The sequence below is a fragment of the Mizuhopecten yessoensis genome, unplaced genomic scaffold, assembly GCF_002113885.1.
Source record: "Mizuhopecten yessoensis strain PY_sf001 unplaced genomic scaffold, ASM211388v2 scaffold4361, whole genome shotgun sequence".
Lineage (NCBI taxonomy): Eukaryota > Metazoa > Mollusca > Bivalvia > Pectinida > Pectinidae > Mizuhopecten > Mizuhopecten yessoensis.
In genome coordinates, this window is record NW_018405507.1 from 25,465 (window position 1) to 49,188 (window position 23,724).

General features: G+C 37.0%; 1 protein-coding gene across 2 annotated transcripts; it reads right to left on the reverse strand.

The window, feature by feature from the left end:
* Positions 1-904: 904 nt before the first annotated feature.
* LOC110448871 (low-density lipoprotein receptor-related protein 2-like) lies at positions 905-23,131 on the reverse strand. Of its 2 annotated transcripts, XM_021495348.1 has the most exons (17): positions 22,990-23,131; positions 22,483-22,561; positions 21,914-22,065; positions 21,044-21,214; positions 20,688-20,798; positions 20,291-20,332; positions 19,641-19,766; positions 18,953-19,165; positions 17,187-17,541; positions 12,012-12,163; positions 10,685-10,834; positions 9,972-10,088; positions 7,964-8,113; positions 7,569-7,699; positions 6,941-6,983; positions 6,087-6,310; positions 905-3,086 (listed from the first exon to the last, which is right to left on the reverse strand). In XM_021495348.1, the coding sequence occupies exons 1-17, from the start codon at positions 23,018-23,020 to the stop codon at positions 2,961-2,963; spliced, it is 2,373 nt and encodes a 790-aa protein (XP_021351023.1). In that variant the 5' UTR covers positions 23,021-23,131; the 3' UTR covers positions 905-2,960. The 2 variants fall into 2 exon arrangements, with proteins under 2 accessions (XP_021351023.1, XP_021351025.1); XM_021495350.1 differs by lacking the exon at positions 20,291-20,332.
* Positions 23,132-23,724: the final 593 nt, after the last annotated feature.

Below are 23,724 nucleotides of genomic sequence, written 5' to 3' on the forward strand. Positions count from 1 at the left end.
TACTATCAAGAAATGTTTCATTATTATGGTAGTATATATGTAACTTAATATTTAACGTTGATACATCTCTCCGACTTTTTCTCCCCTTGTTATATTTTCCTCAATAATATGAACGCATATACATATATATCCAATATTGGTTATGAAATGAATACAAATCATTAAGTACAGTTAAAAAACAAGAGTACCGCGGGGCGGAACAATATACGCCCGTTGAATGCCTTATAGTGTTATATACTTTATTACATTGAAATAAGATCTACATCATTCAAAGAGTGGTTAGCTGACATGCTATGAAAATGCAGGAGAAAATCTCCGGATAAAAAATTCAAATACTGAAATGAACAAAGGGCAATAACTTTTGCAAAAATCGTTGAATCAAAATTCTTTTCAAGCAAACACAACAACATATCATGATTATTAAGCCCACTAAGTTTCAAAGCAATCTGTCACAAAATTTAGGAGGAGATCTCCGGACAAAAAAATCAAATATTGAAATGAACAAAGGGCAATAGCTTTTGGAAAAATTGTCAAATCAACAATTCTTTTAAGGGAGACACAACTTCATATCATGATTATAATGTATACCAAGTTTCAAAGAGATCCGTTGAAAAATGTAGGAGGAGATTGCCGGACAAAAATCAAATACTGAAATAAACAAAGGGCTAAATCTTTTGCAAAAATTGCCGAATCAAAAAAAAAAAATTCAAGCAAACACAACAACATATCATGATTATTTGGCCTATTAAGTTTCAAAGAGATCCGTTGAAAAATGTAGGAGGAGATTGTCGGACAAAAATCAAATAAACAAAGTGTAAAGGGCAATAACTTTTGCAAAAATTGTCGAATCAAATTTCTTTACGGAAGACACAACTTCATATCATGATTATAATGTATACCAAGTTTCAAAGAGATCGGTCGAAAAATGTAGGAGGAGATTGCCGACAAAGTAAATATTATCACAGAAAGTATGAAGTCAATACTAACCAACAGTTACATCAATCTAGATGTAGGATTAAAGTGTAATGTGTAAGGCAACGGGTGTTTCTTGAGTAATAATATCTAGTGTAATTGAATTTGCCTAATTCTTCTGAAATCGTATATCTAATATAGTGAAATACATGTAACTTAAATACAAAAATATTCGACAATTTTGCTAAGATCTCCTATGCATTCGTATAGTCAGTGATAATCTTATAAATTCAAATTGCATAATTCTTACTAGTTCATATTTTTTTTTCTTTAATTGAGCTCTATTTGCCTATTCTATTCGTTCTTCGAGGAATGTAATAAATTATTTGCTTTAAATAATATCTGCCTTTTATAAAACATAGCAATTAAAATACTTGTATAAGTCAACAATACAATTGTAATTCATATACACTTTATGCATAATTTAAAAACAGATGCGCATATTCACTCAGATTTATTAAAAATAGAACTAGTCTTAATAGTACCTAGATTTCGAATTTGTACTGAATAATAACTTTCACAACATTCTATAGTAGTACATTTAGAAATAAATCAAACATGTAAAAATGGAACTTGACATATACCATATACCTAAGTTCTTAATCAGACAGATTTTAAATAGAATATAGCCAAATAACACCTCACCATAACTAAAATTAAAAAAAAATCTATGTAAGGACCATCACGTGATCAGTGAAATATTATCTCTGTTTGGTATCATTGGATACTCTTTATGGTATACAGGTAGAAATTTATATTGGCCAGGTGACCCTGAATGTTGAGTGTCGAACAATAGCCCTTATTATGTGTAATATTTAAAGTTTAGTTCATAAAAGTACAGATAACAAGAAATTATATATATATAAACCTTGTTTAATTAATATTCATTTATCAGGCACTTTAGCATAACAGAAAAAAACTTACGAAATAATTCCAAAAAATATTTACTTCACATGAATTTAATTGACTTTAAAAAAGCACTCCAACATTAGATACACCTTAAATATATAGGCTAACGATTAATTAGTTTCATTAAATTAATGTATATATTAAATATGTGTAAAAATGTCATGACGTAACAAACTTTAAAATATCCATAAAAGACACTACACGAACAATGACTTTCATACAGAACTAAGTATTAGCCACATCTTAAACATGGACTTACATAATACACCCTACACACAGTAAAGACACTACACGAACAATGACTTTCATACAGAACTAAGTATTGGCCACATCTTAAACATGGACTTACATAATACACACTACACACAGTAAAGACAAGTAAATTAAGTTCATGCTTCTCATAAATGCTGGAACCATTAACTAATCTGGTCAACATGATGTAAGATGAATCGGCGTACGTGATGACATCAATATGATCATTCGTTAACCTGTCCTTAAGCTGACCAAGGTGATAATCTAAACGTCAATATTTCTTCTTTTCCATCTTTATGGATCATTCATCAATCAACTTTCACAAATATAATCATGTCGTACATTTTATACATCAAGCAAAGGAATTTAGATATCAGCGCGTGCGTATTATGATAAAGCCACACGATCATGAACAATTTCTCACAAACCGGTATGGTGTTCCAATGGGTGTCGGATTAGAACCTTTTATGTATATCACTATCACCTTAAATTTTCGTGCAACTTTTTTTCTATTGAAAATTAAAATTATGTGAGAACATCCACATTACCGATGTGCTTACAAAAGAAGCCCAAAGGAGCTTTCCGGAAACCTGAGGGATGTTCAGTAGGGTGAATGTTTGAAGCGTTCTTTTGTCCGCCCGCGTACTATGTACTCAGTTTGCCGCAAACATTCGCGAGATTTCCAAACACAGAACAATCGTGAACATATGTTTCCTAATTCCGTTAGGTCCACAAAGCATTCACCAACAAAACTCATTACGTGTCAAAGGATTTATGTATGTCAATGAAGTTTGCTCATTGACACTCTTAGACACACGTGATTGTATTCACGGTAGCCTGATTTTCCTCAGCAGGATCTTCACTATCATACCAAAGTCGTACATATCATTGAATTGTTCGAAGTCTCGGGAGACTTGATGATGATCCATTGAAAATATTGCGTCTGTCACTCTCTGTAAAACAAACAAACAATGCTACATCATACGTTAGAGGGGGAATACACTGCAATAAACGTTTGCACAATACACTACCGGGGCAATACACGTTAACACCATACAGCAATAAACGTGTTCACAATACACTACAGGGGCAATACACGTTAACACCAAACAGCAATAAACGTGTGCACAATACACTACCGGGGCAATACACGTTAACACCATACGGCAATAAACGTGTACACCATACACTACCGGGGCAATACACGTCAACACCAAACAGCAATAAACGTGTGCACAATACACTACAGGGGCAATACACGTTAACACCAAACGGCAATAAACGTGTTCACAATACACTACAGGGGCAATACACGTTAACACCATACGGCAATAAACGTGTACACCATACACTACAGGGGCAATACACCTTAACACCATACGGCAATAAACGTGTACACCATACACTACAGGGTAAGTACACGTTAACACCATACGGCAATAAACGTGTACACCATACACTACAGAGTCAGTACACGTTAACACCATACAGCATTAAACGTGTGCACCATACACTACAGGGGCAATACACTTTAACACCATACAGCAATAAACGTGTGCACCATACACAACCGGGGCAATACACGTTAACACCATACAGCATTAAACGTGTGCACCATACACTACAGGTGCAATACACGTTAACACCATACAGCAATAAATGTGTACACAATTCACTACCGGGGCAATATACGTTAACACCATACAGCAATAAACGTGTGCACCATACACTACAGGGGCAACATACGTTAACACCGTACGGCAAAAAACGTTTGCACCATACACTACAGGGGCAATACATGTTAACACCATACAGCAATAAACGTGTGCACCATACACTACAGGGGCAATACACGTTAACATCATACGGCAATAAACGTTTGAACCATACGCTACAGGGGCAATACAGGGTTAGTACACGTTAACACAATACAGCAATAAACGTGTACACAATTCACTACAGGGTTAGTACACGTTAACACCATACAGCAATAAACGTGTGCACAATTCACTACAGGGGCAATATACGTTAACACCATACAGCAATAAACGTGTGCACAATTCACTACAGGGTTAGAACACGTTAACACCATACAGCAATAAATGTGTGCACAATACACTACAGGGGCAATACACGTTAACACCATACAGCAATAAACGTGTGCGCCATACACTACAGGGGCAATACACGTTAACACCATACGGCAATAAACGTTTGCAACATACACTACGGGGCAATACATGTTAACACCATACGGCAATAAACGTTTGAACCATACCCTACAGGGGCAATACACATTAACACCATACAGCAATAAACGCGTACATCATACACTACAGGGGAAATACACGTTAACACCAAACAGCAATAAACGTTTCCACCATACACTGCAGGGGCAAAACACGTTAACACCATACAGCAATAAACGAGTACACCATACACTACAGGGGCAATACACGTTAACACCATACAACAATAAACGTGTACACCATACACTACACGAGCAATACACGTTAACACCATACAGCAATAAACGAGTACACCATACACTACAGGGTAAGTACACGTTAACACCAAACGGCAATTAACGTGTACACCATACACTGCAGGGGCAGTTCACATTAACACCATACGGCAATTAACGTGTTCACCAAGTGCTATAGGGATTGTTTAGGGTTAAAAATACACAAGAGATCAATGGGAAGTTTCTGCATTTTATTTCAAGCGAACTAGTTCTAACAGATACAACTATAAGATTACTCGACTACCAAGTATAACAGTACATAATAATGATATCTTTGATCATAAAAATGTCAGGACATATGCTACCTAACTGTACTAATGTCGTGTTCTGAACTAATTATACTGTAACATGCATTTACGAATAGTTATCTGGACATTTCTACAAATAAACTACAGTAAAACCCCGTTTACTCGAACTCGTAGGGTCCAGATTAATAGTTCGAGGAATACATGGTTTCCGACGAATCAGAGGTTCGACCGACATCGTCATTTTTTAACAGGTGGGACAACAGACAGTACGAGCACTGCAACTATCGCGAATAGTAGATGATAGAAGAAAAGAGAAGTTTAATCAAGATGACAGCATTTTATGAGATTTGAAATAGCTTAACAATAAGAACATATAGCCACCGGTATTAAGAAAGTACATGTTGCTTGTGTAGCGTACTTGTCGTTTTGACATAGTCCGCCATACTGTAATCGGCTACGTTAAGTTTACGAAATATCAAAACGAGAGAAACTCTTTGATCATTTTTAGAATGAAGAAAATCCTGAATCCTTGTTATCATCATATTTATTGAAAACGAAATTAACAATCATGACGTAATCAAGTTTGAATATCTTTAAAGTTGGTCGGATTCCGCTATGTGAGTTCCGCTTATATTGCCATGTCGAAATATGGTTTTACACACCAAGTGAATTAACACTTACGCCAAATCATCGATGTCATAACTTCGTTTGGAAAAAAATAAATATGCACGAAAAATGATAATGCAGCTACAACAGGGTAACGGTACGGTTTCTTTATGATACTGCCGTTAATACTTTAATTAACTGACGTCTAGCCGACACCTTTTATAAGCACAATGAGCGTGGAACGCAGCCTGTGCCTCGAGACATTTCGAATGCAGTGCCGGTAACTGTGATGCACAGGTTTAATATCTGTCAGGCGTGACAGGTGATCACACCTGTTCTACGAACGGATAGGATTTAAACTATGACAATGTAGAGTCGAGGGCACATTTTTGTTCGAGGAATACGGGGTATTCGAGGAATGACGGTTCGACTAATCCGGGGTTTCTTTACAAAGAATATGTACGAACTCGGTCGAGACCAAACTAGCTGTTCGACAAATAAGGGGTATCCGAGTAAACCGAGTTCGACGAAGTGGGGTTTTACTGTATACTAAGATGCACTAGTATAACACTCACATCGTTCTTTGAAGAAATCTGTACGGATTCAGCAGAAATGTTTCCATGGACCAGATTGTGGCTGTGAAGGTAGACTAAACTTTCTGACAAACTCTGAATGATGTTGAAAGCGTCCCTCACACGTAACTCTCCAGAGTTACAAAGAAATTCCGTCAGCGGCTTACTCCCTTTCTTGTGGCGGAATGTTTTCAACATTTCCAAAACAACATTGGTCATTTCAGTCTCTGAAGAAAACAACAACAATTTCATATAACGATTTGCATTATGAAATCAAATAAATAGATTATATGTAGATTGTTCATCGTTTAAAAACAAGTTTCAAGCCTATGAATCAATATATTCACATATAGTTTCCTTCTCACATCAAAATTGACGAAATCTTTTCTTATTATTCATTATCACTAAATTGCCAACCTGTGGGAAGCGCAAATGAACTAATGTCATTATGCCTTTGAAATCGATTCCTTTAGTGTACCTCCAAGAGTGGTTAACCAAATAGATTCGAGTATTTGGCAAGCATTGAAAGAAAGGGGAACAAAATAGCAGTTATTTAAACGTTTATACATTTTTGCATCGAGAAAGTAAATCTTTAAATATGTTTTGCCTCACTTCGTGTTACCCGTAGCTATTTTGTTATGTGATATACTTTATGTGACTATCTGTATCGTCATAGTGAGTTTAGAAAGCTGTTTATACTGTGGAAACTGTCAAAATGGCAAATGTGTCAGAAAGCTCTTTGTTAAGATAAGTTTGGTATTTGTGCATACCCTATGACGGGTGACATTTTGTATTTGTTCCATTCATTGTAAGATTAGTTATCATTTAGTTATATTTGTGAGTGGCGATCTATTTACCGGATTTCGCGCCTTTGTAGCTCGAGTTTTGCTGCATTTGGAGCTGCAACAAGATATAGTGATAATAAACAAATATGATATTTCTGCAACAGAAAACTCTTGAAAACAATAGTTAAAGCAACAACAATCACGTAAGGTGCGTGGATCGTAGCTCAAGGTCCGATCGATTTTATTTTATTTTGAAATATTACATTATCGTTCCATAGATAATGTTTATTATGGTCCAATACATGTGACCTAGACCTACGGTTCCTGCAGCTGCAATCACGTTTATACAATCAAATGTCGACATAATGCCCCTCCTTTGATAGCCAATTTCATGATTCTAAACAATCCATTTTGTTTTCTCTTTATATTTTGACCCCCGCCCCCTCCCCTCCCCTTCATTGAATAATGTCAAATTCAGTCGAACGAATGGCAACACCATAAAGAGGTTCAAACGTTAAAACACATATTTAAATGATAACACAAAATTGTAAAAAGGATAACCTTATCTACTTAAATTGCATATCGGTTATATACGCCTTTTTCCTATTATGACTTGTTTTCCGTTTCTGTATTCTCAATGACCTAACGATTGGCCTATTCTAAATAATACATATAATCAAGAAGACTAAACACAGAATACTTTTCTCTTTTTCCATGTATTTGCAAATGTGTAGAGAAAGGGGTTGAGAGCCGAGTTGATTGGTAGGACAAAGACCATCACCCAGGCGTAGACATCACCCGACACACTACCTCCCAGTGACGTCCATATTCCTACAATACACATGGAATTTCGGTACTTGTAGTTAATAAACACGTAGCTGCTTTATGTTTGTGCTATCGTTTTGGTATAATAAAACAGATAAATATGTGATTTTAAGATATAGCAAGTTTCTGGTTCCCTTCGACCATTGACTCCCTCGGCTTTTCCTTACATAAGCATACTTACAAAAAAAATTGATAAATGTAAAGATAACTATTACACTGATAATTATTTTTATTACAGAATTGAAAAAAGAGACGTTCTTCTATACATACCAAGGACACCAATAGGAAACCAGCAGAAAAAGTCGGTAGCGACAACTGCAGTGAGTGCTCGTGCCACAGCGATGTCTCTGTCCTGTTTGTTAGTCATCCTCCTCAGTGTCATGTGGGTCCGACTCTTTCGGTAAATCACAACTTGACAAACTGCAATCACAATGAAGATAACAAAGTTCAGTCCAACAAAGATGGCGACTGAATATCCCGAGCCAGGTGTACTGGAATCTGACAACGGAAGTGCAAGACATACACCGGAAGAGCTATAGAACTCTCCCTTGAAGTAATCCTTGAAGCTAGAAACCGGAAGTACGGCTATAACTATGGAGAAGATCCATATGACAACAGATGTCCCTATAGCAGATCTCTTTGTAAACTGCTTTAATGAATGTGGAAACACAATTGCCGCAGTTCTATCAAGAGTTATAAAGAGGATGACAAAAGTCGATGCTTCACTGGATATTGTTGATAAAATGCCACTCGCTGTACATGTAATACTGTGTCTCCAGGTCTCTTCCTCCCACACGTAGCGATCTCTGTACGCGGCATCAGCAACGCCAATACTAATCATATAGACACCCATAAGGATATCGGACAAGCTCAGGTTGATGACGAAAATGGAGTAACTTTTCATCAGATTACCCCGATCGTACTTCAGTCGGTATACCAATACAAACAAATTGCCGAAGACTGCACATAGTCCTATGATCCAAAGAGCTATTCTCAAAATGGACAGACGGATTAGATCTGTACACGAGGAGATACTGTCACGAGGGGCGAAGCAATTCGGATCAGTTACCGAGACAGGTTTGGCACAGCAAAGCGTGTAGGAATCAACGTACAAATAGCCAAGACTTGTAAGTCCTTTAAATATGTGTTCTGCTAGCTGAATACGATTGTTCCGAAGATCCAGTGTCTTGACATAAGCTAAATTGTTAAATGCGTCATGAGCAATCCAATTTATTTGGTTGGAGCTGAGATTCAAATACGTTAAGGCATCGCAGTCGACAAATGTGTCAGAGGATAGATTGTTTAGATGAGATCCAATGAGGTAAAACTCTTTCAGTAAGTGCAAACCTGAAAACGCAATTTCATCTAAGGTGACAATAGGATTATGATTCAAGGTTAGATATTTTAACCTTAAAAGCATTGCAAATGTATGGGCGGGTAAATTAGTTATGTTGTTATGGCTGATGTCAAGGCTTATGAGAGAGTTGAGTCCAGTCAGAACTGAACGATTACTAAAGGATAACGAATCAATGTGGCAGTGCTGCATAGAGAGTACGAACACTGCAGGTAATGGTATTGGAAGATTATCCGTCCAATCATTAAGACGTATTTGTATAGTTAGTCCTCGCAACGTTACGGGAAGTTCGCCAAATATTTGAGATTTATTGACTTTTTTGTCAACACAGTGAAATATTAGACCTTGACAGGAGCAACCGTCCGGACAGATGACGTCACAGTGTCGCTCGTCATCAGCTCGCGGACAATGACCAACTCCGTCACAGACCTGACTGAGCGGTATACACTTTCTACTGCCATGGCATCTGAAATGACCAGGACAAGTGTAGGAATCTGAAAAGCAAGAGGGAACATAAATATAGCATCGATAAAATAATGGTGCACAAACTCAGCATACATCAATTTGATATAACTGAACATTATACTGTCATATCTTTTAATAGCAAAGTTTTACTTTATACACAAACAATGTACGTATATGTATTTAAGGTGTCGCAACGTTTCAATACCAACTGGCCCTTTTGTCAAGCTATGGCTGATTGAGCGATTTGTATTGTTTACCTGTGCAACATTGTGACGAAATAGTCTATTTCATATGTCACTCGACACGGGACGTTTCGCCTATCGATAGAGATTGTATACGCACTGTTCTTAGTAAAAATACAAATTGTGCACTTAGTCATAGCTTGACAAAGATACCAGTCGGTCTTGAAACCTTCGTCCAAACAGTTGCATATTCCGTCATTCTGGTCTGGTTACTTACTACAAAGTTGTTCGTCTTCGTTGTTTGGACAGTGCGGTACGCCATCACACAGAAACCTGACATGAAGGCAGTAGGAGTCTGGGCATTTCATGAAGTTTTCTGGGCAAGAAATTTTTTCTGAAAGGAAATCAACAAACAGATTGAATTCTGTAAACAGATACCGTGCCAGTAGTCATGTTTATAAACACTTGGGTTTCCAGTGATTTTTGCCAATATTTTTTCACATCAAGAAATAAATCGTCAAGATACCTTTTCAAGTATCACAGACGTTGTGAATCGTGAATAAACACCATCACAGAGAAGAAGAAAACATCAAGATCAGAAAAGTACAAAAAAGTTCACCCAAGATCAATTTGTCTCAATCGAAAACGTAAACAAATGGATGCGCATGAATACACTGACTCTAAACAAGATAAAACTTAAAATTAGGATGGTCCCATACTGCTTCTGTCTTTCAGGTCGTTCTCCTGAAATTGTGAGTGTAATCAAACACAATATCCAATGTAGATCGTAGCGACTCATTTCTAGGTAAAATGCAAAGAGCAACAAGGGAACAAGACTAATGTGTCTTGCAAAAGGATACATGCAGTCACATGCTAACCTCTGACGTAATAATCCCTACGACCTTAGTTTGTTGACCTCTGAACAATGAACTACCGCAAGATATACATGTATGACTCTCGAAACAGAGGTGAACCGAGAGTTATATTTACCACAATTTTGTAGATGTGTCAGATCTCTGCAGGTACTCGGCTCACCAGTGACGTCAAAGTCCATCAAACAGCGATGATGAGGATAATAACTCATTCCATTCTGACACAGTCGCTGCGGCTCCAAGTATTTTGGGTCGATTAAAGTTTTATCTATGAAAGCCAAAGTAAAGTTAACGTTAACAACCATGAAAATACAAGGACATCAAAAGCGATACAAAAGGACAACAAAAGGAAATGAACAGACTACATCATCTGTAGAATTATATCATCATAACAGAATAAAAGAACCTGGAAGTAAAGAAAAAAAGAGAATACCGATATATTAACTCATGACCGTTGAAACTAGGGCAAAAAACGATCTACAGATTTTGTAGTGGATGAAGAATCAGACCAGGTGTCCGGAATGGTAAGCGCCTTTACATCTCGCTTTGCAAATCCAAGTCCATTTCCAGAAATGTCATGTCCTCGAAGCTAGAACTGGAGTAGTGACTCCGGAAACCTCACGACTATTCATGGACAGAACTCAAAAAATCAATATTTATATTGCACAACTCTAGAGCCTGTGATTAATATCCATATTTTTCTTAATATACGTATCCTGATGATCAATAGATTACCTGTGTTAAGCAAACGTTTCCTGACGGCGAGACTTCACTCTACGGCAAGGATATTTATGGTTGCCATCGTGGTCAGCTATGTAATTTTAATGCCTGTCACGTTTGAAATTTTGTTCACAATCCAACCACGATTTTTTCTCTCTCTTTTTTGTAATGAGGTTTAACGTAGTTATGCTTTATTTGGTGTCTCCCTCTTAACACCTTTTGCCCTTTTGTATCGATTGTGAGTTCACATGTGTCCCTGTGCGTTGGCGTAATGATGTTGATAGAGAGGTTCCCAACAGAGCGGTATCTGGTTATCATGTTTATCCCGAGCTAGGTAACTTTCAAATCGCATGAAAACAAAAGGGTTACCGAGTGTCTTTTAGAATTTGAAAATAATTACGTAGAATTAGATAATTATGATTATTAACCATCACAAGTTTGGAGACACTTTTATCCCACAATGTTAAGATTTTATAAGTACTAGAAAACCATATATTTCTCTGAAAAATACCTCTTCCTGTTTTCGATATGGGAAACTATTGCCGTAAACTATAATGTCACGATGAGAAATGGCGGCGAAAATATTGATACTTTACGTCCTTATAAGAAAATTGACAAATGAAATAACGCTTGGAGTTAATACACTAGTGGGTAACCACCAACAGACTTAGCAACTCCTTATAGGTTTATCTATAGTTTTTGAAAGGTTGATATAATAGTGTTACCTTCCGTGCACACGGGTGGGGTAATGCGTAGTACAGGTCTAGATTCGTCGTCCCCTTGTAGTTTGATCCAGCGGATAGGTACATTCGAACTATTCATAAATGTGCGCGTCCCTTGGCAGACTGGATGATGTACTGGTGGATCTTGATAACAGCTTTTAAACGAAACAAATATTGGACGTTCTATTCATATTACACGTTTAAACATTTCTATCTTGTACAGACTCGGCTGACAATCACAGTAAATGCATGTGTTATATAAAAATAAAGTTTATAATATGCATCGTGTAACACATCTTGTATTTCGTTCCGCTACAAATGTTTACAGTCTGTAATATTTACCAAGATGCGCACGTATCACGAGAGAGAATAAAACAGTCGTCGATGATTGAATGTGTTGTGTTCCCCATGCATCCAGTTTTAAATGACATGTCTAGTGCGGACATGAAACATGGTGTCAGACGTGCCAGTCAGTGAATACTGTCGTTACTACGTCTGTAAGTAATGTCAATGAATAGTGACGGTCTGAACATTTTGTATTGAAACATGAAACAGACGCTCAGGAACACGTGCTCGACGAGAACCCGCACTCTGAATCATTTGAATGAGATATTGAAAACGAGGGTGAGAGGCTTAACACTATTGGTATAAATACAAATACTACAAGCATGGCTCTAGAACGACTCCTTCCTCCGAGCAAAGTAACCTTTAGCACCAAAACGGGGGCTAATCTTGCGGAAAATTGGAGGAAATGGAAGGAGGAATTTCTGCTGTTTAGCGAAGTGCCCCAAAAGGTAAGAGCAGATAGAAAAACTGAAATGATGAAATATTTTATTGGGCCTGAAGATCGTGAGATATATTATACTCAGAGATAGGGAGGGGACGAAACCACACGAACTGTTCAAAATGCATTGGATGTTTTTGACAGATATTATGAGCCAAAGAAAAACGAGACTGTGGAACGCCTTAAGTTCAATATCAGAGTACAAGGGGAGGAAACTATGGAAAAATCAACCTATAAACCAAACAACAGAGCAAATAATTCGGGGCAAGAAAAGAAATGCAAGTTATGTGATAGGATACATGAACACAAAAAGGAAAAGTGTCCTGCATAAGGTCAACAATGCAGAAAATGTAAGGGAATGAACCACTTTGAAGTGAAGTGTAAAGAATTCAAACCGAAACCTTATTAACAGCCATTGAGAAGAAACACACAAAGGGTGCACAATGTGGAGGAACAGTCAGACTGTAATGAAGATTATTTTGAACTATATACAATTACACAACAGAACTCAGAATGTATTGTGCCTTCAGTTAACTCCAACAATCTGATGGCAAGGTTACATATAGGTAACCAACAGGTACAATTTCAGTTAGACAGTGGTGCACAGTGCAAACAACAGTTATTTCCAAAGGAAAATGTGTTCTCAAGGTTGTCAATAAAAATAAATGGCACTAAATTCAACCTAGATATTTTCGTAGTGAAAGGAAACTACACACCACTATTAGGAAGCAGGAATATGGTAGGCATGGACCTGATTCAAGTTCGTTATGAGAACATTTTGGCAGTGGGCCAAACAGATAGTGTCATGTCAAGTGCCTTAAGTATTAAGGACATCACTACAAGTTTTGCTGAAATTTTTGAAGGAAATGGCTACTTAGAGGGACAGTATCACCCTATTACTGATGAAACAGTACCACATGTGGTACATCCTCCTAGAAAGGTACCAATTGCACATCGCGATAGAGTGAAAATTGAGCTGGAGAGATTGAAAGATTTAGGTGTGTTGACGCCTGTAACTGAACCTTCACCATGGGTGTCAAGCATGGTTGTAGTTGTTATACTCAACAAGCTCAGGATTTGTATTGATCCAAAGGATTTAAATAAAGCTCTGAAACGTAGTCACTACCCTCTACCGACAAAAGATGACATACTGCCAAAGCTCCACAATGCTAAAGTCTTTAGTGTCCTTGATGCCCGTTATAGTTTTTGGCATTTTGAGCTGGATCGAGAAAGCTCACTGCTAACAACCTTTAATACGCCATTTGGCCGATATAGACGGTTAAGAATTGGTTTGTCCACAGCTCCCGGGGAAATTCAAAGGAGGTAGGACCAAGCTGCTGAAGGCTTAGTAGGGGTTAACAGCATAGTTGACGATATACTTGTTTATGGTGAAGGTGATACAGGAGGAAGCAACTAAGGACCATGATAAGAAGTTGCTTGCTTACTGGAGCGATGTCGTGAAAGAGGTCTAAAACTGAACAAGGATAAGTTACGATTAAGGCAGAAGGAGGTGAAATTTATGGGACATCTCATAACTGCTGAGGGTCTGAAACCCGATCCAGAAAAAGTACGGGCAGTGCTAGAAATGCCCAATCCAACTGACGTCACTGGAATCCGACGTTTTCTAGGGTTTGTGAATTATCTAGACAAACTCCTTCCAACATTGAATGACAGATGTGAACCGCTACGCAAATTGACAGTACAAAATGTGGAATGGTGTTGGTTGGAAAACCACAGTAAGGCTGTGCAAGACATTAAACGATTGGTCACTTCGTCACCCTTACTTAAATCTATGGCCAAAATGATGAACTGAGACTACAATGTGATGCCTCTGAAAAAGGCTTAGAAGCCGCCATAATGCAGATGGGTCAACCTGTGGCGTATGCAAGTCGTGCACTGACAGATGTGGAAACGCATTACGCACAAATCGAAAAGGAACTACTAGCAGTGGTTTTCGGCATGAAAAAAATCCATCAGTATACATATGGGAGACCGGTAACTGTACAGGGTGACCACAAGCCATTAGAGATGATTCTTAAGAAATCTCTACAAAATGCACCAAAACGCTTACTGCGTTTTCTACTGAGGCTGCAAAAGTACAACTTTGCACTTACGTATAAGAAAGGTGAAACTATGTATCTTACTGAGACTCTGAGCAGGGCATATCTTGATGTCGGGGACAAAACAGCTCAGCTGGATGATACAGAGAGACTGTAAATATGGCACAGTTCTTGCCGATCTCGGAACCACGACTGCACGAGATACAGAAGGAAACTAGCACAGATGAGTCGTTACAAACTCTCGGGGAAGTCATATTGGAAGGTTGGCCTGAGTCCAAGTCAAAGACACCTGCTCTCGCGCAACCATACATGTACTTCATTTGCGAGATGAACTTGCGGTCCAGGATGGAATTATCTTTCGTGGGCAACGCGCTGTGATTCCTAGGACACTGAGAGCAGATATTATGCAGTCTTCGCATGTTGGAGTCGAAGGTTGCCTGCGGAAGGCGCGTGAAACAGTTTATTGGCCGAGGATGAGCTTTGAGGTACGCGACTATATAGAACAGTGTGGTGTATGTTGTGCATTTGACACAAAACAACCGAAAGAGACTTTAATCTCACATGGTGTACCAGATAGGCCTTAGGCTAAACCCGGGTCAGATCTGTTCTATTTTGATCAGAAGAACTATCTAATTAAGAATTGATTATTTCTCAAATTATTAGGAAATAGACTACCTACAGGACACCACATCGAAGACGGTCATCCGAGCCTTACGTAGTCAGTTTGTGCGTCATGGAATACCTGATATTCTGTGTAGTGATAATGGTCCTCAGTTTAGCTCTGATGAATTCCTGAGTTTCAGCAAAGAATGGGAAGAATGGGAACTCGATCATGTTACCTCGTCGCCAGGTTACGCCCAAAGCAATGGAAAATTGAAAAAGCAGTCAAAACTGGTAGGAGGTTAATGAAGTTGGCTAAAACTTCACACAAAGACCCATTTCTGGCACTCCTTGATTACAGAAACACTCCGTCACAGGGTATGGACAGTAGCCCTGTACAGCGTCTCATGAATAGACGCACAAAAACACTGATGCCGACGAAACCAGAAGTTCAGATGTCGTCAAATGCTAAGAAACAGTTGAAGGGTGTTAAGGAACGACAGACTTTCTACTACATTCAAACTGCGAAAAACCTGAAACCTCTAGGTAATGGAGAAGTTGTTAAAATAGCTCCACATGATGGTATGCTAAACAACCAGAAAACCTGGAACGTGGTGCTGTAAAGGAACAAGTTAACAAGAGGTCATATGACGTCACCACTGAGGATGGAAGAACGTATCGGCGAAACCGACGTCATATGAGACTGTCAAATGAACTTCACGCCGGAAGTTCAGGATTTTGGACCGAATGTGGAAATGGAGAGGGAACCACATGTTGCTCAGGAACCATATGTCGAGACCAATTTGGTACCAGCACCTAAATCACCACCAAACATGTGTATCTGGACCAGGTCAGGCAGACAGGTGGCTCTTCCTTCGAAATTTAAAGATTACTTACAGTGGAATAGTTCTAATTACCAATAATGACAATATAGTTTTTGTGCAGTAGAAACTTTAGGACAAATTCTTTATAAACTTTATCAAAAAATATTCTTGTAGAATTTAAAACTCATAAATTCCTACCTAGAGAATATGTCGTATGAATTTCTAGTCATTTCAGTCTTTAAGTGAATTTGTCATTTAATTCCGTCTAAATTTTAAAAATTTCTTAAGTATTGAAAGTTATTTTACCCGAGTAGACGCGTAGGTAACAAATGAGTAAATTGAGCAAGGCTAGGTACCTGAAACACCTTATCGAAGAGTATAATAAATAGAATAGCTCCTCATATAAACTAACTGTATTGTTGAACAGACATATTTATGATGACAGCAATAATATGGTATGCGTACATTCTTCAGTGACTCGTTAAAGGAAAGTATACAAAAACTTACGCACTGGGGAGGCAATGCTAATTCAGCAAGAAAATGTATGTAAGACATGAATGACCCCTTGACCTTGTAGTTGAACTATAAATAGCTTGGCCTTGGCGCTAGGATCCTCCAAGGTATGCTCATATTTGACCTTTGTATGAATTTTGAATAAAATGTGATAATAAAGGAAATCAGTTAAACCATGACGATATATATCAATGGAATGAGACGGACGTGGGTAACAANTAAAAAAATACCCCCCCCCCCCAAAAAAAAAATAATAAAAAAAAATAAAAATAAAAATAAAGATAAATAAAAAATGGCAGGGGCACGATTAAAAAACCTTAGGCAAATCTAGGTGCTTCGGAGTTGTAACTGTACCACCACATGTGACACTCAGTTTAACTACACTGAATATACTGACCCTAAAGGCTCACAGATGCTTCCGACATTTCCACAGTAGGTTAAGTTTTGCATGTGTCTCCCGTCCCACTCGCTAGAGAACTGGATATATACTTGCTGGTAGTAGAACGGTAGGTAGCAAAGCTCCACTAGTTGGTAACAATCCCGTGAATGTTTGATTAGAGCTTCGAGGATGTGTTCACTTTTGTATTGGACAGAGACAGGTTGTTCGTTAATCAGCATGATGGTTGTATACCCGGTGTCTCTCGTACTGAAATAGCAGTTTTCCTGTTCTGCCATCGTACCGATTAAAGCAGAGAACGGCCAGGTCATCAGTGCTACGTCATCTCTGTATGAGCAGTGGACAGCTTCATAACCTATTGACAACATAAATATGTGTTACCGTTGTCGTTATAATGTAGTAACTATAGAATGAGTAACATTCTACACACTGACAGGCTGGTGTCATAAGACGATTGGTTATACTCATAGTTAGCTGAATAATAAAGAAGTCTAACATCGGCCAAATAGCAGTTGCTTTTCTTTTTCTTTACAACTAAGGTCAATATCGCCAAGTAGACAACTTGATTTTTTCTTTTTTCAAAAGTCGAAAAAGAAATTAAGACAAAAAATCGTTTAATGTCAGAAGAAAATTTTGTGTACCATTAAACACGATGATTATATCTGGCTGGTGATTTACACACAGCTTTCGTTCGGCGCATAATTTTTTCAGTTTCGTTAAATACGTATTTTCACTCAGTATTAAATAATCATATAGGCGTTTTATATGGTATCAGTTCTCTTTTAACAAACCACTTCGCAGCCGTGTGAAATTGAAGGATTGTTGTTTCCACGAATTTCTCAAAATAACCGAAACACTGATGCAAACATTGCCATAAACAGTGAATCAAAGAATTAAACATAGACAGCTATGATATCACGTACGTTGTTTTACCTTGTATGTGAAAATGTACCATTTGAGATTTAGAGACAGTTAGGAGTGTTGTTAACTTACTAACATATATTCATCCATGTGTTAAATAGTGTACGCAATGCAAGTGATGGTAAAGTTATCTACCACATTACTAATTTTTCGAAATCCGTAAAATATTGAGTTTATCAAAAAAGACAAGTTTATATTATTTAAACTAAGGGAAGATACTTAAGAGAAATATTGCCTAAAATCAGGCCATATGTCCTGCCGGCAAATGTCTCAACTTAATTGTTACATAATGGTTATGATGCAATCATAAGTATCGTTTCAGAAAATACTTGTTTTACTGGTATCGTCCCAAACAAGAATATAATAACATATCGGTACCTAATATGGATCGAAACAGTTTAAACAACAGCTGAAAGATCTTCAGTAGATATCGACATAGTTAATTATCACCATTTTCTAGGTGGAAGAAATTATATATGTAACTATCATGTCAGTTTTGTATGTGTTGTGTAAAACGTAAGGTCTTAATTTAACCTCCTTTATAGTAACTTGTGTGATTATCCGCTGCCGTACATAACACGTACAATACATTCATGCGAGAAAACAGTGTTACTTTTGAAGTTAGGATCATTATTGAGAAGTGAAATTACAGTTAAGTTCTATTTGTTTGCATTATGAAATTTTCCTATTTTGAAAATTTACATTATTCGTGGTTTAGGTATTCCAGTGAGTAGAATTGCGCAGTTAAAATTCATTTCGGGTCGATTATTAAAAGTAAAATAAGTGGATATTTTCACATCACAAAATACAGCATTTGCAGCACGTATAACATTTAAAGTACTCACCATTGCTTGCAAGGTGCACTCTTACCAAAGTATCATTACACATTCGCTCGTGACAATGGGTCGAGCAGGAATATGTTGGGTTTCCAAGGTAACAGTCCTTCTCCTTCTCATCACTTCCGTCATAACAATCAGGAATCCTGTCACACATTCTGTATAAAGGAACATGTCTCTTGGATGGACATGGCCATACGGTCTGTATCTGCTTAGAATGACCTAGAATGGACCGTACCATTTTAGTAGAAGAACTATTGGAAGTCTTTCCAAAATTTGGCAATAAGCTGTAAATAACATATCTTAGTTCGGCCCACTTCATGTCGTTAACTGACCTTTCCGTATTTATTTCAAGCTATATATGAGTTCTTTTTATAGAAAGTAACAATCACATTTACAATCAGTTAAGTTTTCGCGACTTCTACTTTTCTTGGTTGTGTTGCAATCGAGAAAACTGTACTCGCTCATTAACAGAAATACAGGATGTTTCTCAAATGAAATTGAGATTTTGCTTTTAAGCGAGGGTTACATGAGTTCAAAACGAAGTTTTTGAGAAGGAGACCATATACAATTTAATATAATCGTAATACAATGTATATCGCTTCTTATAAACGTCTGGTAAAGTTTTTTCATGAAATGATATATTTATGCAAATCTCGGGCGCGTGATTCGATGTTATATATGTAATGGTACCTACCGTTACATGTTGTTGACCATTCGTCCGATCCGTCCGCACACTCCTTCTCACTATCGCAGACGTCATAACCGGCGATGCATTGGCCGTTATGGCATGTCCACTGACCCGACAAACAAGTCGACTTAACTACCGAAAATATCAAAGTACAATTACAATATGTCATAATGTAATAATGTTCACATAGCTTGGTTAATCAATATATAGAGTATCTGCATTAGTTTCCACTGCATAACCCAATATCATGACGTCACTTATGTTGAAAAAAAATCTTTTTGTAGAGTCCTTCCATTGGTGGAAAAAGTAAATGCTGAAAAACGCAATGCGGCCTCACATTTTGTTTGACGGCATCATGGTCAACTAGATTAGGTGGCTACTGAAGATTGAATCAAACCAACTGAACGGGGAATTAAACATAGATTCAGATGTAAATGATGTTAAACATGCTTGAAACTGATGAATTTCGTGCAGATTTTTTTGTTTTTTTTATTTGGCAGGTTTTCGGTCCTTTTGGCAACAGCATTCAAGTTGTTTGAAAATGTATGTTTTCGTGCTGCTGAAGATGTTCTGCTTCGATGTTCCGCCATGGAAAGGATATGTCTCAAAATATCAAAATAAAAAAAATAAAAAAAATAAAAAACAGGATTAATTACCTTCATTTTGATTAGAAGTAGGTTGTACACTGATGAGGTCATCTGTGTAATGAAAACAAAAAGGGAAATTTTATTCGTTTCAATTGTTTCAATGTCAGTATCTTTTAATTTAGAATATCCTCGGCGAGTTTATTATAAATTCCGATGGAAAGGTAACCCGTTTAGATTATTTTTATCGGGCATTACTTGCTTAATATAACATTTATTGGCGCAAGATTGAGGAAAATATCCCCCATCACCTCAATTCATCGTGAGCTGATGACGTCATCTCATTGATAAAGGTGACGTCAAAATGAGTGTTATAACATCGTACATGTTATACATTAAGACTAATTAATAGCTATATAAATGTAACAATGCATATAACGGCGTTAAAATGAACTCGTGACAAACTTACAACAGTTACGCTCCTCCGATCCGTCATAACAATCCTGGTAAAAATCACACACCAAGTTCAACGAGATGTATTTTCCATTGTCACATCGGAAGTTTACCACGTTAGTCTCGCCTGTAGTAGAGAAGTGTCAAGAGCAAGAGCAAAATAACTTCATTTTCTAGTTCCTTTTACATGATATGTTATAAATGGCATATTGATCTCAGTTCACAGACAATGGACGCAATTGAAAGTTACTCAAAAATGTTTCTATAAGATAAAACTAAATACAAGTGTTCAAGGGAGATAATTATAAGCATAATGTGTCATGTTATATAGACCGCTAAGAAGAAGCAAGACAGAGACGGACGTCGGCTTACTAGTGGACGTCTGGCATGCTTGACTTTCGTCTGATTGATCCAAACAATCCGGATGATGGTTACACACAAAGTAGGACAGGATGTACTCCCCTGTCTGGGTACACCGGAACAGGCGGTCAAAGACGTCCGGACTCGTCACGTTTACGTCACTTGATTCAGGTATACGTGTAGCTGGAATATAAGCTGACGGCATCATATTTCCAAAATACGTGATTGTACGTTAAATGACATATTTTGTATTAAACATCACATCGAAATACACATATGACATGTTACTGCATTAATTTATTCATATTTATTCTTCTATTAATTATATTTATGATAACGCGTCATTGGTACTTTTTTGGTGTGTATCAATCAGGTAATTACTGGTGAAAAGCTTCAGCGAATGTATGTACATTCTCTAAAGTGTTATATTGGACTCTACTATCAAAGTAGTAATACACATTCAATAAATGATAATATTGATACAATTTAACCATTCTATTCCTTTTTGTAATGGAAAGCAACGCATTTCCAGCATTAGTACGTCCCTGTAAGAATGAGTTATATAACACTAAAAGTATTGCTTTGTGTCCTCTGTTGTAACTCTAGGAGTCTTAAAGTGTATCAATTATAACTGATTTGATGCTAAATCGTTTTGATATGTGCCGTGTGTGTTTGTCTCCTATGAGTGTTTCTATGATAACATCAATTATTATTTATAAGTGATATGTTAATATCATTTCTAGACTTAGGAACAAAATGAAGTGAAATATTACATAAAGAAAACTTTTAGATATAACCAAATGGGGTGACGTGACCTGTGTATGAGGCAGACATGTTAATTAAACATTTCTGTATGCGGAAAGCAACTATCAGTTCACGTACGCTGTTGTTCCGTTTCCACCTCCTTTTCGATGGAATCTAGGCAGATGGAATACCACGTAAAGCAGCTACTGTATACCCAGTTACTGAAAGTATCCCCTCTGGTAGAAATAGATACACACATGCTCTGCTGATCCTCATAACCGTAGTCCATCCTGAAAAAGTGGTTTGAAGCATTGCTTTCTAGAACATGTTTGATGAAGAATAGTATAAAATGGTACGAGTTGAAAAAAAACCTGAAGGTGTCACCAAAACATGTCAGCGGGACATATGAAATATACAGCAATTTACAATTTTAAAAACAAACCAACAAACTTATTTTGTATCGTAAACGGCTTTATCATATGTGAGAATTTTGCTGGCATCACGTTTAAATATTCGGGTTATTCATCTATACTTTGTTAAGCTTTCTGCATCGGCAACAACAATTTTAATAGGTGCTACCAAGACAAGCTGTGATCCTATTTTAGTAATGTCATTAAAAATGAATGTAACGTAAAAGTCATTTTCAATGAAAGAAGTAAACATACAGCACTGCTAAATGTTTAAAACAAAACACAGGAAATACTTACCAGGCTGTGAAAGTCAGTCGTTTAGACATTTCTCTTTCGAAGTCTTTCCATTGAAAGTTTCTTTTTTCATTGATCAGTTCTGTTTCAAATTCAATGATGACCGACAAAAACATCGCAAACACATTAATTTTAAATATCAACGCAATCACTTAAAAATATACATCACGTTGAACGAAACTCAAACGAAATCTTGTTAAATATCCAAAAGGTTCCCACTTCCATGCTTTATTATGGAGTATTCACACTGACAGATTTATGTTGGCCAGAATAAACCCCCGTATTGTTATAAAATGAAATGAATTACCTTCATTTTTGTTTAATCTGTGGCCTGCATTTGTTATTTGGGAGAACAATTGGGTGATTGCATAATATAGTTGGCTTACGCAAATTGCAGACTGGGGAATCTAATTTCTATACACATGGTAAATAATACATACACATTCTAATCTCAATGAAATACATTAATAGAGACTGTTAAAGAATTTGAAGTGTGATTTATAAACTTACGAATCGGGAAATGTGGTTTTGAATAACGCATAATTCCGTACTGGTGAACGTATTTAGAAATTATGTCCGACGCCACTAGTTGTTCTTTCCAGTGAGTAATCGAGATTGCCTCACACAATTGCCTTCGTAAGTCAATGCTACCTACATACAAGCAACCCTTTCTAAAACAAAAACAAATTTTGAATTGTGTACCACAAAGAGGACAAAACAAAATAACCTGTTTATTCGAACATGCTAATACATGTACTTGATTTTTGTTTTTCCTTTAAAAGCAAAGGTGCATATATAATGGTGAATAAAAAAACCGCAATCAAATTATATCAATTAAATCTTCTCATTGACCCGAACATTCCATTTATTTCATAATGACACATAATATTTAGGACGTATCAAATGGTTTCCAGATGAATACAATTAACATAACGATTGTGATTTATTTCGAACTAGATTTGACAAAGAAGACAGTGTTTGGAATACTACGAACACGCACCTTATTATCTATTATTGATCATTTCCAAAGACGAAAACAAATTGCCAATCACCCATCACAAATCATATTGTGTATATTCATTTAACGCCACAATCAAATGGCACATTTGTTTTGTTAGGTCAAAGTTCATTCCATATTTTTACCAATAAATTATCATGTACATGTATATAAGATTCTTCATATATCACCAGTAGAATTGCTATAAACCGATTTTAATTTAGGGTCTGCAAACATATATTAATCCC